At 53.1% G+C, this 13177-nt stretch overlaps 1 protein-coding gene across 5 annotated transcripts in view; it reads left to right on the top strand.

The window, feature by feature from the left end:
* The window catches only part of LYPD5 (LY6/PLAUR domain containing 5), a 37806-nt gene extending 25931 nt beyond the window's left edge, over positions 1-11875 (top strand). Inside the window, exons 1-5 of one of the 5 annotated variants that reach the window (XM_036346323.1) lie at positions 6861-7013; positions 9020-9148; positions 9657-9833; positions 10018-10164; positions 11028-11875. In XM_036346323.1, the coding sequence (XP_036202216.1) occupies positions 6956-7013; positions 9020-9148; positions 9657-9833; positions 10018-10164; positions 11028-11287 (771 nt within the window). In that variant the 5' untranslated portion in view covers positions 6861-6955 and the 3' untranslated portion in view covers positions 11288-11875. The other 4 variants (XM_036346326.1, XM_036346325.1, XM_036346327.1 and 1 more) reach the window with 4 other exon arrangements.
* The last annotated feature ends 1302 nt before the right edge of the window (positions 11876-13177 follow it).

A 13177-nucleotide genomic window follows, 5' to 3' on the forward strand; every position in this document is an offset into this window, starting at 1 on the left:
ACCGAAATCAAACTGGCAAACCTTTGGTACATGGGACCTCGCCCAACCAACTGAGCCGCACTGGCCAGGGCTAAATATGCTTTTTGCCAATCTAGTTACCCCGCTATCTGATTTGAATATTAGACTCTTAAAGTTAAACTCTTAAATTTTGAAGATTTGGATATTCGACTCAAATTTAAACTCTCAAAATGATTCACTTTAAATAAAAACATTGAACTTCCAAAAGCCTATAATGATAGACAGAAATGTTTCACCAAATTCTCCCACCTGGGGAATAAATGATCAGATTCGGGTAACTGTATTTCACCAGCTAGGATCCTGTAGTCAATCTTTATTTCAGTCTGTGGACATGGAAAAAAATACTGAAAAAGAGAATGAGTAGAGTGTAGTGGGTGCTGTGGTTTGCCACCAAGATCTGTTCAGAAATGAAGGACTTGCTTCTCTCATCTGGACCCTGTTGGGCACTGTCTCAGCGGCAGACCCTCAGGCCAGAGCTCCCCCTTGGGCGGACTGGGCCCTTTTGGGACTGAATCACAGCCCACCTTCTCCCTCTGCCCAGTCCTGCTTCCTTCTCTTTCCTCCCACAATCCTGAGCACTAATGTCCATGTCGGCCTTGCCTCCCAATGAGCCACACATAGATTGGCAGCTTTGATCACATACCCCATATAATAAAGAGGTAATATGCAAATTAACCCACATGCCCTCACAACATGGCTGCCTACAACCAGGCCAGGAGGGGGGTTAGTGAGGGACAACCAAACGACTGAACAGCAGGCTGCGTGGGGCGACCAGGCCAGTGGAGGGGGGGGGGTGCTGTGAGGGGCAACCAGGCCGGCGGGGGAGTAGTTGGGGGCGATTAGGCTGGCAGGGGGGGCAGTGAGGGGTGACTAGGCTGATGGGGTGGCAGTTGGGGGCAACCAGGCCAGCAGGGGGGGCAGTAAGGGGTGACCAGGCCAGTGGGGGAGGGGCATTTAGGAGCGACCAGGCCAGCATGCAGAGGCAGTTAGGGGTGACCAGGCAGGCAGGCAGGTGAGCAATTAGGAGCCAGCGGTCCAGGATTGTGAGAGGGATCCCGGATTGGAGAGGGTGTAGGCTGGGCTGAGTGGACACCCCCCCCCCCCGCCCCAAGTGCACGAATTTCATGCACCGGGCCCCTAGTTTGAAAATAAGAAGGTAAGGGACACATCCTCAATAGGGGTGCAATGTTATTATCTTAGCAAGTATTAGCAAAGTTAGGATCTGAAAAAGCAAAGCCCTGAACAGACATTTTTTTATTTTTTTATTTTATTGATTTTCTACAGAGAGGAAGGGAGAGAGATAGAGAGTTAGAAACATTGACGAGAGAGAGACACCGATCAGCTGCCTCCTGGTACATGCCCTTGACCGGAATCGAACCCCGGGACCCTTCAGTCCGCAGGCCGACGCTCTATCCACTGAGCCAAACCGGCCTCGGCCTGAACAGACATTTTTACACCCATGTTCACTGCACATTATTCACAATAGCCAAGAAGTGAGAGCAACGCATGTTACATTAATGGATGCATGGACAAACAAAATGTGGTATATCCATTCAATGGAATATTATCCAACCTTTAAAAGGAAGGAAATTTTGGCACATGCTACAACATGGACGAACTTTGAAGACATTATGCTAAATGAAATGAGCCAGTCATAAAAAGATAAATACTGTATAATTCCACTTAGGTCTCTAGGATAGTTGCCAGGGGTTGGGGGGAGGGAGTATGAGAAGTTGTTTTTCAACAGATCTGCAATTTCAGTTTTGCAGGATGAAAAAGTTCTAGAGATTGGTTGCACAATAGGAATATACTTAACACTACTGAACTGTAAAAAAACTTAAGATCTGATCTGAAAAAGGCAGGGTTTATATGAAATAACAAAAGAAAATATTGGTGCACGATATACACACTTCTGTTTTGGCAAGGCAGTGACCAGAGTTCCAGAAGAAAAGTCCACCGTTGTGGTAACGTGTGGGAGAACATTTATGCAGAACATAAAGTTTGGCAGCAATGAACGTCAGGCATCATCTAGGCGGTCACATAAAATAAAAAACACAACTCATTACAATATTGCATGTTTGATTAATGAATGGATTTATTTCAAATAAGGTAAGGAATGCTAAGTGTTTCTCAATTATTTGGGCACAAAGCCTATTTGTAGTTAAAGGTCAGTTAACAAGTATTGCTAGGTAGACAGATTTCCAGGTTGCACCTATTCCTATGTGTAAACTTTGGGGATTTGTCCAGTAGATGGTATAACTGGAGGCAGATGATGTACACATTTAGGAACCTGATTACACAAACTAAATCTTGGGGGGAAATCATTTGAGAGGTGAGGTATTCATAAAAGTGGAAGCTTCTGGAATACGACAGACGATCCTTGAGAGAATTCGAAGGCATTCAAACAGACCCGTTTGGACACTCAACACCAGGCAGCTGAGGACAGCCAGACCGGCTCCAATAGGTGGTTGGTCCTGGGGACGAGACTCCAGGCAAAACCTCCTAACTTGCTTCCTTCACTCTTCCTGGAGGAGCAAACCCTTGGTCTGCACATTCCTTAAACTGGATAACGATGAATGCGGCCAAAATTTCTTTCCATGCCACTGAATGTTTGCATATCATTCAAGCTCTGCACCTACTCTTCAGCTCCTAATAAATGTTGGAATATACTGAAAAGACATCTATCAAAAATGAAGTTGAAACTGTTCAATGTGCAAAGAGAAAGTTAGCTAAGAATTCATTTGAGGTTGCAGCAACACCCTTTAAGAAACTGTTCATGGCATTCGTAAAGATTTGCATCTTAGAACATAAGCCAAATTTACACTTTGAAAATCATCTACTTCTTAAAATTTTTTCATTTATTGAGAGAGAGAGAGAGAGAGAGAGAGAGAGAGAGAGATTTGTTCCATATTTATGCATAATTGGTTGATTCTTTTTTTAAAATATATTTTATTGATTTTTTTACAGAGAGAAGGGAGAGAGATAGAGAGTTAGAAACATCGATGAGAGAGAAACATCGATCAGCTGCCTCCTGCACATCCCCCACTGGAGAAGTGCCCGCAACCCAGGTACATGCCCTCGACCGGAATCGAACCTGGGACCCTTCAGTCCGCAGGCCGACGCTCTATCCACTGAGCCAAACCGGTTTCGGCAATTGGTTGATTCTTGTATGTGCCCTGACGGGATCAAGCCCGCGACCTTGGCATATGGGACGACACTATCTGGGCTACCCGGCCAAGGTGAAAATCTCCTACTTGTAAATGATGTTTTAAGTGAAAGTAATATTTTGAGCAAAATAATGCAGGAACCCAATTCAGGGCCCTCATGAGCGCCAAAGGGGGACAGAATAACACAAGATGAGTCCACGTGGAAGTAGGCTATTTCCTGTATGTTTACTATTTCCTGTACGTTTACTATTTCCTGTATGTTTACTATTTCCTGTACGTTTACTATTTCCTGTACGTTTACTATTTCCTGTATGTTTACTATTTCCTGTACGTTTACTATTTCCTGTATGTTTACTATTTCCTGTACGTTTACTATTTCCTGTACGTTTACTATTTCCTGTACGTTTACTATTTCCTGTACGTTTACTATTTCCTGTACGTTTACTATTTCCTGTACGTTTACTATTTCCTGTATGTTTACTATTTCCTGTATGTTTACTATTTCCTGTACGTTTACTATTTCCTGTATGTTTACTATTTCCTGTATGTTTACTATTTCCTGTACGTTTCTGTGTGCTTGAACGGAGCTACAGTAAAAAGCCTTTAAAAAGCACCTTAGTGGCTATGACAAAGCATCCTCACTTTCCCCCAATCTCTTCATTAATTTCTAAAGTTGAGCGTGGCTCAGTGGTTGAGCATCAACCTAAGAACCTGGAGGTCACGGTTCGATTCCCGGTCAGGGCACACGCCTGGGTTGCAGGCTCAGTCCCCCATGTGGGGTGTGCAGGAGGCAGCCAATCAATGGTTCTCTCTCATCATTGGTGTTCCTATCTCTCCCTTCCTCTCTGAAATCAATAAAAAAATATATTTTTAAAAACTTTAATTACTGCCCTGACCGGTTTGGCTCAGTGGATAGAGCGTCGGCCTGCGGACTCAAGGGTCCCAGGTTCGATTCCGGTCAAGGGCATGTATCTTGGTTGCAAGCACATCCTCAGTGGGGAGTGTGCAGGAGGCAGCTGATCCATGTTTCTCTCTCATCGATGTTTCTAGCTCTCTATCCCTCTCCCTTCCTCTCTGTAAAAAATCAATAAAATATATTTTTTAAAAAAGTTTAATTACTAAAAAGTGTCTACCAAAAAAACCAGCAACAACTCTGGGTTCATAGGGAGCTGGGAGCTACTGTTGTATGGCCCTCTGTTGATGCCAGGACCCTGCACATCTTAGACTAGATCACTGGGTCTCCACTTGATTACCTGCCATGGGGAGCTTTCTACCTGACATCTCACAGCCTCTGAAACATCTGGAGGTTACCAGATTGAAGATCACACATGCCCAGCCACACACACGGACACACACACACACACACACACACACACTCACACACACACACACACACACACACACACACACTCACACACACACACACACACACATACACACACACTCACACCCAAGAATGAGCTGCTCTGCCGACCCTTCCAGCCTCAACCTGTGGATCAGGAACCACTGTGGACACCTCCAAAGCTCCACTAGGGCTTCTGAGAACCCAGCCTCCTTCCTGGGGCAGCCTCCACTCCCAGGGGCCTTGGCTCCATCCGCACTGGTGTGGCCAGCCCTGGACAGAGAGCCTGGGGCAGGGACAGGAGAAACAGGAATAATAATTTGGATGCAAAACAGTTTGGGGGAAGTGGTGCCTAATGGGAGGGGTGGGGTTTTGACAAGATGGGAGTGCGGGAGGCTATGCCTGGGAGCGTCCAGAGCCCTGGTGAGTGTCCATAATTCCTGGGGGTCCCCTGTCAAAGAAAACTTTCCCCGAACAAAGTTAAACAGGCCCAGGAGACTTTATTTAAGACATGGCAATTGGGGTGAGAGACTGAGCTCAATCCATGGAAACAAAAGGTGGGAAGGGTTTCCAGTCCTGGAAGGGAAGTTGCTAGAGGATGAGCAGAGGGAGCTTGGTCCATGGGATGTGTCCAGCACGCTGCATCATTCCTGAGTCAGATGTTTGTCTCTGTCATTAGGCACCTGTGCTTGCTAATTGTCACTTATTCACGTTCAGTTTCTGCCCTCCCATGGAGCTGGGAGACAGGGCTGCTATCTTCCTTGATGAGGACATTTCAAAGGGGTGGCTCCCAGGTTCCTGAGAAAGGCACTCCTGGGTGTAAAACTGGCAAGAGGCTGGGAGAACTAGGAATATATCCCAAGAAAACAGAAACACCAATCAGAAAGGATATATGCACCCCTATGTTCATAGCACAATTCACCATAGCTAAGATTTGGAAACTGCCTAAGTGCCCATCAGCAGATGAGTGGATTAGAAAACTGTGGTACATCTACACAATAGAATAGTACGCCGCTATAAAAAAGAAGGAACTCTTACCATTTGCAACAGCATGGATGGACCTGGAGAGCATTATGCTAAGTGAAATAAGCCAGTTAGAGAAAGATAAATATCACATGATCTCACTCATTTATGGAATATAATGAACAACATAAACTGATAAACAAAAATAGAACCAGAGTCATAGAAGCATCGAACAGATTGTCCAACCTATGAAGGAAGGCGGGGGAAGGTAGGGTGAGAAGGTAAGAGATCAACCAAAGGACTTGTATGCATGCATATGAGCATAACCAATGGATACAGTGGGGGTGAGGGGTGAGGGCATGTGCTGGGGATGGGGGTGGCCAGGATGAGGTCAATGGGGAAAAAGGAGAGTTGTGTAATACTTTAAATAATATAGAATTTACATTTTGAAAAAAAGAAGCTGGGAGAAGATTTACCTACATTTCAAAGGGACAGACAAAGAATTTGACATGACAATTTTTCTGAAGTAAATGCTCTAAGGAAGGTCGGGGGCCTGTACATAATCAGGAAGAAACCTGTGTAAAATGTAGTCAAGCTCAGGGGATGGGTAAGGCTGTCCTGGTCACCGTCATTATGTCAGCTCTGTCCCATCCACCCATGGGCCCGTGACCCTAGGTCTCTGCACGTGCCTGGTGCCCGCCCTGCACAGCACAGAGAGTGGATGTGAAGCCTGCAGGCAGCTCCTCCAAGCGGGGAGAAGGGGCCCCATCTCCGACTGCCTGCAGGGACACCCACCTGCATGTCCCCATCGGCCCTATGTCTGATGTCACATGGGTCTGTCTGTGTCCTTGGGGGACAGAGTGTCCCTCTGGTTGTCTGCCTGTGTCTCTATCTCATCCAGTTTTTAAAATTCATGCATTTAATAATCTAATAAACATTAATTAAATGCCTTCTGTGGGCATGTCCTGTTCATCAGGGTGTCATCCCCCGTTTACCTTTACATCTGTCCACATTGTCTTTCTACATCCCAGGTGTGACTCTGGGTCTCTCCCTCTCCCTCTCCCTCCCCCTCTCCCTCCCCCCTCCCTCTCCTCCTCCCCCTCCCTCTCCCCCTCCCCTCTCCCTCTCCCCCTCTCTTTCCCCCTCCCTCTCCCTCTCCCTCTCCCTCTCCCCCTCCCTCTCCCTCTCCCTCTCCCTCTCCCTGCCCCTCTCCCTCTTCCCCTCCCCCTCAATTTGTACATCCCCCAGAGTCCACACCCCCAGGAAAAGAGTGCCCAGGAGTCATCGTGGCCCCACCATGAATGTCTAGGAGGAGACCAGCCCTAGAGAGGGAGGGCGGGGGTGGAGGAATCCTGCCAGGCAGGGAAGCTGGGATGCCTGGAGCAAGGCAGGGAGAACCAGCCCAGCAGAAATCAGAGCAGGAGGAGCTGTCCACGGTGTCTCCACTGAGCTCCACGACCTGGCAATGGGAGCCCCCAGAGCCATCCTGCTCTGCCTCTATGGGTCTATTCTCTGCCTGACAGGTAGTCAGACTGCTGAGTCCACTGACAAGAAGGGCCTGGTGGGCGCCTGAACTTCTGGGTCTGAGGGAGGAGGGGCTGGGGCCTGGACTCCTGGGTCTAAGGGAGGAGGGGCTGGGGTCTGGACTCCTGGATCTGAGGGAGGAGGGGCTGGGGGCCTGGACTCCTGGGTCTGAGGGAGGAGGGGCTGGGGCCTGGACTCCTGGGTCTAAGGGAGGAGAGGCTGGGGTCTGGACTCCTGGATCTGAGGGAGGAGAGGCTGAGGTCTGGACTCTTGGGTCTAAGGGAGGAGGAGCTGGGGGCCTGGACTCCTGGGTCTGAGGGAGGAGGGGCTGGGGCCTGGACTCCTGGGTCTGAGGGAGGAGGGGCTGGGGGCCTGGACTCCTGGGTCTGAGGGAGGAGGGGGCTGGAGGTCTGGACTCCTGGGTCTGAGGGAGGAGGGGGCTGGGGCCTGGACTCCGGGGTCTGAGGGAGGAGGGGCTGGGGGCCTGGACTCCTGGGTCTGAGGGAGGAGTGGGCTGGAGGTCTGGACTCCTGGGTCTGAGGGAGGAGGGGCTGGGGGTCTAGACTCCTGGGTCTGAGGGAGGCGGGGTTGGGGGCCCGGACTCCTGGGTCTGAGGGAGGAGGGGCTGGGGGCCTGGACTCCTGGGTCTGAGGGAGGAGGGAGGGGCTGGGGCCTGGACTCCCGGGTCTTGGTCATGGAGAGGCCTGGAGACTGTGTTCTCTTCATTTCTCTTCCCCTCTCAGTCATTTTCTCCATCTGTCTTCCTGCCACTTCAGCCTTTCTCATCCTCCTTGCCCATGACCCCACTCCAGGGCACTCCGGGGAGCCCTGGGTGCTCTTTACAAAACTGTCAGGGAACCTTGGCCTCATCCTCAGGCAACCCCTTCCCCTAATTTGGGTAAGAACAGGGACTGAAGTGGCTACAAAGACAAGGAGTTGGAGCAGTGGGCAGGAGGCTCTGTCTGCACAGCTGATGTGGGTGTGCTCCTCCCCGGGCGGCAGGCAGTGTGTGTGTCAGTGTGTCGCCATGTCCCATGGGTCTCTGTGCTTGTGTGTGTTCCTCTGCGTCAGGGTTTGATGCCTGGGTGTTTGAACAAATGCTTTTACGGTGTGTATATCTCTTACTTCACTTTTTAATGTATAATTTTGTGCATCCACGTCTCTCTTTGTATTTATGCGATCGGCAGGCCTGCATTTTTTCTCTGTGTACGTGTGTGTGTGTGTGTCGCTCTGTGTACCTCTCTCTGTCTCATAACTCTATGTGTCTTGTACCTATGACTTTTAAGTGTACGCTTTCGTGGACCTTTTTCATGTACCTCTGACTACACATAATTGTGGTCTCTCTACTTATGTGTGACTTCCTGTGCTCCCGGGTTTCTGTGTGGGGTTATTGGTTCCATAGCCACACGTCTTTCTGTGTGTGAGTAGGATTTCGCATGTGTGAGGTGTTATGCCTTGGCCTGGGTTGTTGTTTTGCAGGTGAATGGATGCCTTCAGGATACTCTGTGCCCGTCTGTGAGGTTTGCAAGAGCCTGTCAGTCTTGTTCCTTTGCGTTTGTGTCAGTGGTTAAGGGCTCTGTGTGCGTATCCTGGGGCTGGCTGTGGATGTGTCGTTCAAGGTCACCCATCCTGCTGCTGGGCTGGCGCATCTGCTCTCTATCAGTGGCCTTTATGTGCAACTGAACTCACGAGTGCAGCTGGGAGAGGGACAGGCAGAGCAGGAGTGAATCATCTCCTCCTATTTAAGTCTTAGCGAGGTTCCCCGGAGAGTCCAGACCTGGAACAGCCTGAGGGTGAGGGGGAGTGAGGACTGGACTGGCAGGTGCTGTCTCAGGCCTTTAGTCTGGTTCTGGGTAGAACAGCCATGACCAGTGGTGACAGCAGAGCCTGTCTCCCCTCAGAGAACGGCCTGAGGTGTGGCGGTCAGGTGCAGGGTGGAGTCCCGAGTGCCCGGGACAGGCATCCCCGGCCTGCGCCTCTCGCCCACTCCTGCTCCTCCCCTCAGTGTCCCAGGCCCTGCAATGCTACAGCTTTCAACACGTCTACTTCGGGCCCTTTGACCTCAGTGCCATGAAACTCGCCAACGTCTCCTGTCCCTATGGATGCTCTGAGGCTGTCTTGTCGCTGGACACTGGTGAGGGGCAAGGACGTGGCAAAAAGGAAAAAAAAAAAACAGGGGGTGGGGAGCCAGGACAAGGGTGAGAGATTTGGGAGGGAGGAGAGGAGCCGAAGGGTTGGAGGAATTGTGTGGGAGAAAAGGGAGGGGATCAGGAAGGAGTGGGAGGTGGAGGAAAGGGAAGAGATGAGAAGCGTGGATGAGGGCGTTGGTGGGGGAAGGAGGAGGAGGTGGGAGGAGAGGGGCGGGAAGGAAGCGGAGGGTAGGGAGAGCAGACCCGGGGAGGAGAGGGTTGGTGAGGATAGGAGAGGGGAAGGGTTAGGGGAGGAGGCGGCCGGGGAAGTGGAGTTTGAACGGGAGAGAGGCGGGGATGGAAGGGTAGGAGAAGGAAGGTGAGAGGGAGGAGCAGAGGGGGAGACTTGAGGCTGGAGGGGGACAGGTGGGGAGCGGAGGGAGAGGAAGAGGAGGGGGCGGGGAGGAAGGCAGGGAAGAAGCGGCGCACCGGGCCCACCCCTCCCGCCCGCAGGGTACCGCTCCTCGGTGACCCTGGTGCAGAAGGGCTGCTGGACCGGCCCGTCCGTGGGCGAGATGCAGTCCAGCGAGGACGCGCTGCCGCCCGACTACTCGGTGATTCGCGGCTGCCAGACCGACTGGTGCAACGCTGAGCTCATGAGCCACGACACCATCCCCAACCTGAGCCCAGGTGAGCGAGGACGGGCGGGGGCGGGGCCGGGGCCGGGGCCGGGGCGGGGCCCCGCGTGCGCCTCCTGCAGGCTCCCTCGCTCTCCAGCCTCCACATCTGCAGAGGCGGGCGCCCTGGTGCGGTGCGCTACCCGCACGACCGCGGGGGAACCATCACCCAAGGGCGTGTGCACGCTCTCTTCCAGCGCCCAACCCGCCCACGCTCAGCGGCACCGAGTGCTACGCCTGCTTGGGCACCCGCCCGGAGGACTGCACCCCGAGGAAGTCCCGACGGGTCCAGTGCCACCAGGACCAGAGCGTCTGCTTCCAGGGCAATGGAGAAATGAGCGTTGGTGAGAGGCTGGGCGGGTAGGGCGCTGGAGGCAGGGCAGGCCGGAGGGTAGAGGCGCCGGTAGCCAGACGGGGAGGCCGGGCTCTAAGGAAGAGCTGTGGCTCCCCTCGGAGGGAGAAGGCGCCTGGTGGAGGGAGGCGTGGCCCTGGCCTAAGGAGGGAGGCGTGGCCCTGGTCTGAGGAGGGAGGCGTGGCCCGGTCTAAGGAGGGAGGCGTGGCCCTGGTCTAATGGGGGAGGCGTGGCCCTGGTCTGAGGAGGGAGGCGTGGCCCGGTCTGAGGAGGGAGGCGTGGCCCGGTCTGAGGAGGGAGGCGTGGCCCGGTCTGAGGAGGGAGGCGTGGCCCTGGTCTGAGGAGGGAGGCGTGGCCCGGTCTGAGGAGGGAGGCGTGGCCCGGTCTGAGGAGGGAGGCGTGGCCCGGTCTGAGGAGGGAGGCGTGGCCCTGGTCTAAGGAGGGAGGCGTGGCCCGGTCTGAGGAGGGAGGCGTGGCCCGGTCTGAGGAGGGAGGCGTGGCCCTGGTCTGAGGAGGGAGGCGTGGCCCGGTCTGAGGAGGGAGGCGTGGCCCGGTCTGAGGAGGGAGGCGTGGCCCGGTCTAAGGAGGGAGGCGTGGCCCGGTCTAAGGAGGGAGGCGTGGCCCTGGTCTGAGGAGGGAGGCGTGGCCCGGTCTGAGGAGGGAGGCGTGGCCCGGTCTAAGGGGGGAGGCGTGGCCCTGGCCTAAGAAGGGAGGCGTGGCCCTGGCCTGAGGAGGGAGGCGTGACCGGGTCGAAGGAGGGAGACTGGGAGTAAGTTTGTGGACCCACTTGTGGCCCTGGCTCAGTTCTGACCCCTCCTCACTTCCATTTCCCCGCCCCCCCCACGCCTCTCCCAGACAATTTCTCAGTTCCTGTGTACATCAGAACCTGCCACCGGCCCTCCTGCACCATCTTGGGCACCACCAGCCCCTGGACAGACATCGACCTCCAGGGCTTCTGCTGTGAGGGGTCCCTGTGCAACGGGGGCTCCGTGACCCAGCCCTTCACCATCGCTTCGGCCACCGCGCCTCTCCTGGCACCGCACTTCCTGGCCCTGCTCCTCATAATTCCTCTGCTGGTGGGCACCCTGGGAGGACCCCTCTGCCTCTCCCCATAGACAGCCCCTCTGGCCTCTTCATGAGCAGGATGCTGGGGGCAGGGCATGCCCCCCCCACACACACACACTGCTTCAGCCCCTGTAATGTGGGAAATGACGTAAATATGTAGTTTCATTCCTGTCCCTCTCCCTCCCACTTCCCTATGCTGCCCCACCCTCACCTGCTCAGCAGGCCTGGCAGAAGTGGGGTGAGGTCCCCAGCATCCCAGGGTGGGGACACACAGCCACACCCTGCACTGCATGAAGAGCAAACCTGACAATAGATATTATGTGCTGAGCACCAGTGAGGCCCAGGACCCCATGACCCCACTCCCTGTGCTCTCCCCCCGCCCCACCCCCACCCCCAGCCCGGAGCCTAGGGCCGCTCCAGCAGGCAGCTATGATGATGTCTTTATTATCATCATGAGAGGCTCCAGAGGCAGTTATCATAGAAGTTCGGAGCCCAGGCTCTGGAGCCAGGCAGAATGGGTTCGAGTCCCAGCTCTACCTAGCCTGTGGGGAACTTGGGCAAGTTACTTACCCTCTCTGCACCTGTGTTTTCTCACCTGTAAGGCAGAAGTGAAAATAAAACATACGATGATGACAGAAGCTGCTTCACAGTAGGTTATGGTTGTGGTCGGCATTTAACGAGCTGAGCGTGGAGTGCCTGGGATACAACTGTCAGCCAGCACAGGTGGGCTATTATCGCAAGCCACACGTGACAGGTGAGCAAATGAGGTGGAAGCACTTGCTTACGCTCATGTAGCTCGTGCACAGTCAGGAGCGTGACTCCCGGCCTCATGAACCACTAGGCAACCCCTCCTCCCAAGCACATGGGTGTTGATTCATTTGACAGAAACACACTTGAGGCAAAGCTGAATTTTAGGCAAAAGTATCCAACCTGGGTGGAGATAGGGAGGATGTCCTGGAGGAAGTAAAACTTAGTCAAACTCCTACAGGATAAAAGGCGTTGGCAAAAAGAATAGAAGGGAGGGCATTCTAGGTGCCTGGACAAAGATCCAGGCAGGACGGAGCCCAGGGTGTGCAGGACACTCGCACGAGCACATGAACTTCATCCTCTTGTGCTCATGTTTTTCAAGGTCCTTTCACATCCTTTCCCCCACTTGATCCTCCCAATGACCCAGTGAGGCAAACAAGAAGGGGAGTTGCACCCCCATTTTGCAGACACGTTGCCCAAGGCACAGCGATTTCGGTGTAAGCGGCAGAAGCAAGGATGGATCCCCACACCTTCTCACTGTCCCTCAAGAGGCAGCCTTGTGCGGCAAAGGGCATCTCAGAAACACTGCCACACTCCTGCGAGGTCAAGAGCAGAAGGATTCCAGATGTCTCCACATCTGACATAGAAGGGGAAGCTGGTGTCATTACTCATCCAACATCACATTTACTGAGCACCTCCTGTGTGCCAGGCACTGTTCTGTTTGCTGGGCATATGGCACTGAACAAAACGGGCAAACGTCCCGACCGTCAAGGACCTGACCTTTCTAATGGGGAAGCTGACTTGGATGTCATTGCAAATGTGGTTTGAAGCTGGGGTGGCCAGTCTGATTGTCAACTTGGCTAGGCGACAGTCTGCTAGTCATCCAAACGCTAATCTCAGTGTTGCTGCAAAGGTATTTTGTAGATGTGATTAAAGTCTGTGATCAGTTGGCTTTGAATATGGGAGATTATCCTATATCATCTGGCTGGACCTCATTCAGTCAGGTGACAGGACGTAAGGTTTCCTGGAAAAGAAATCTGCCTACGGACAGCAACTTCAGCCCATGCCTGAGAATGCCAGCCTACCTTCCAGACAGCCTGCCCTATGAATTTTGAACTTGTCTGGCCAGCCCCACAATCACATAAGCCAGTGCCTTGCATTAAATCTTATTATATCCTATATAATAAAAGCAT

The sequence above is a fragment of the Myotis myotis genome, unplaced genomic scaffold (genome assembly GCF_014108235.1).
Source record: "Myotis myotis isolate mMyoMyo1 unplaced genomic scaffold, mMyoMyo1.p scaffold_m19_p_19, whole genome shotgun sequence".
Lineage (NCBI taxonomy): Eukaryota > Metazoa > Chordata > Mammalia > Chiroptera > Vespertilionidae > Myotis > Myotis myotis.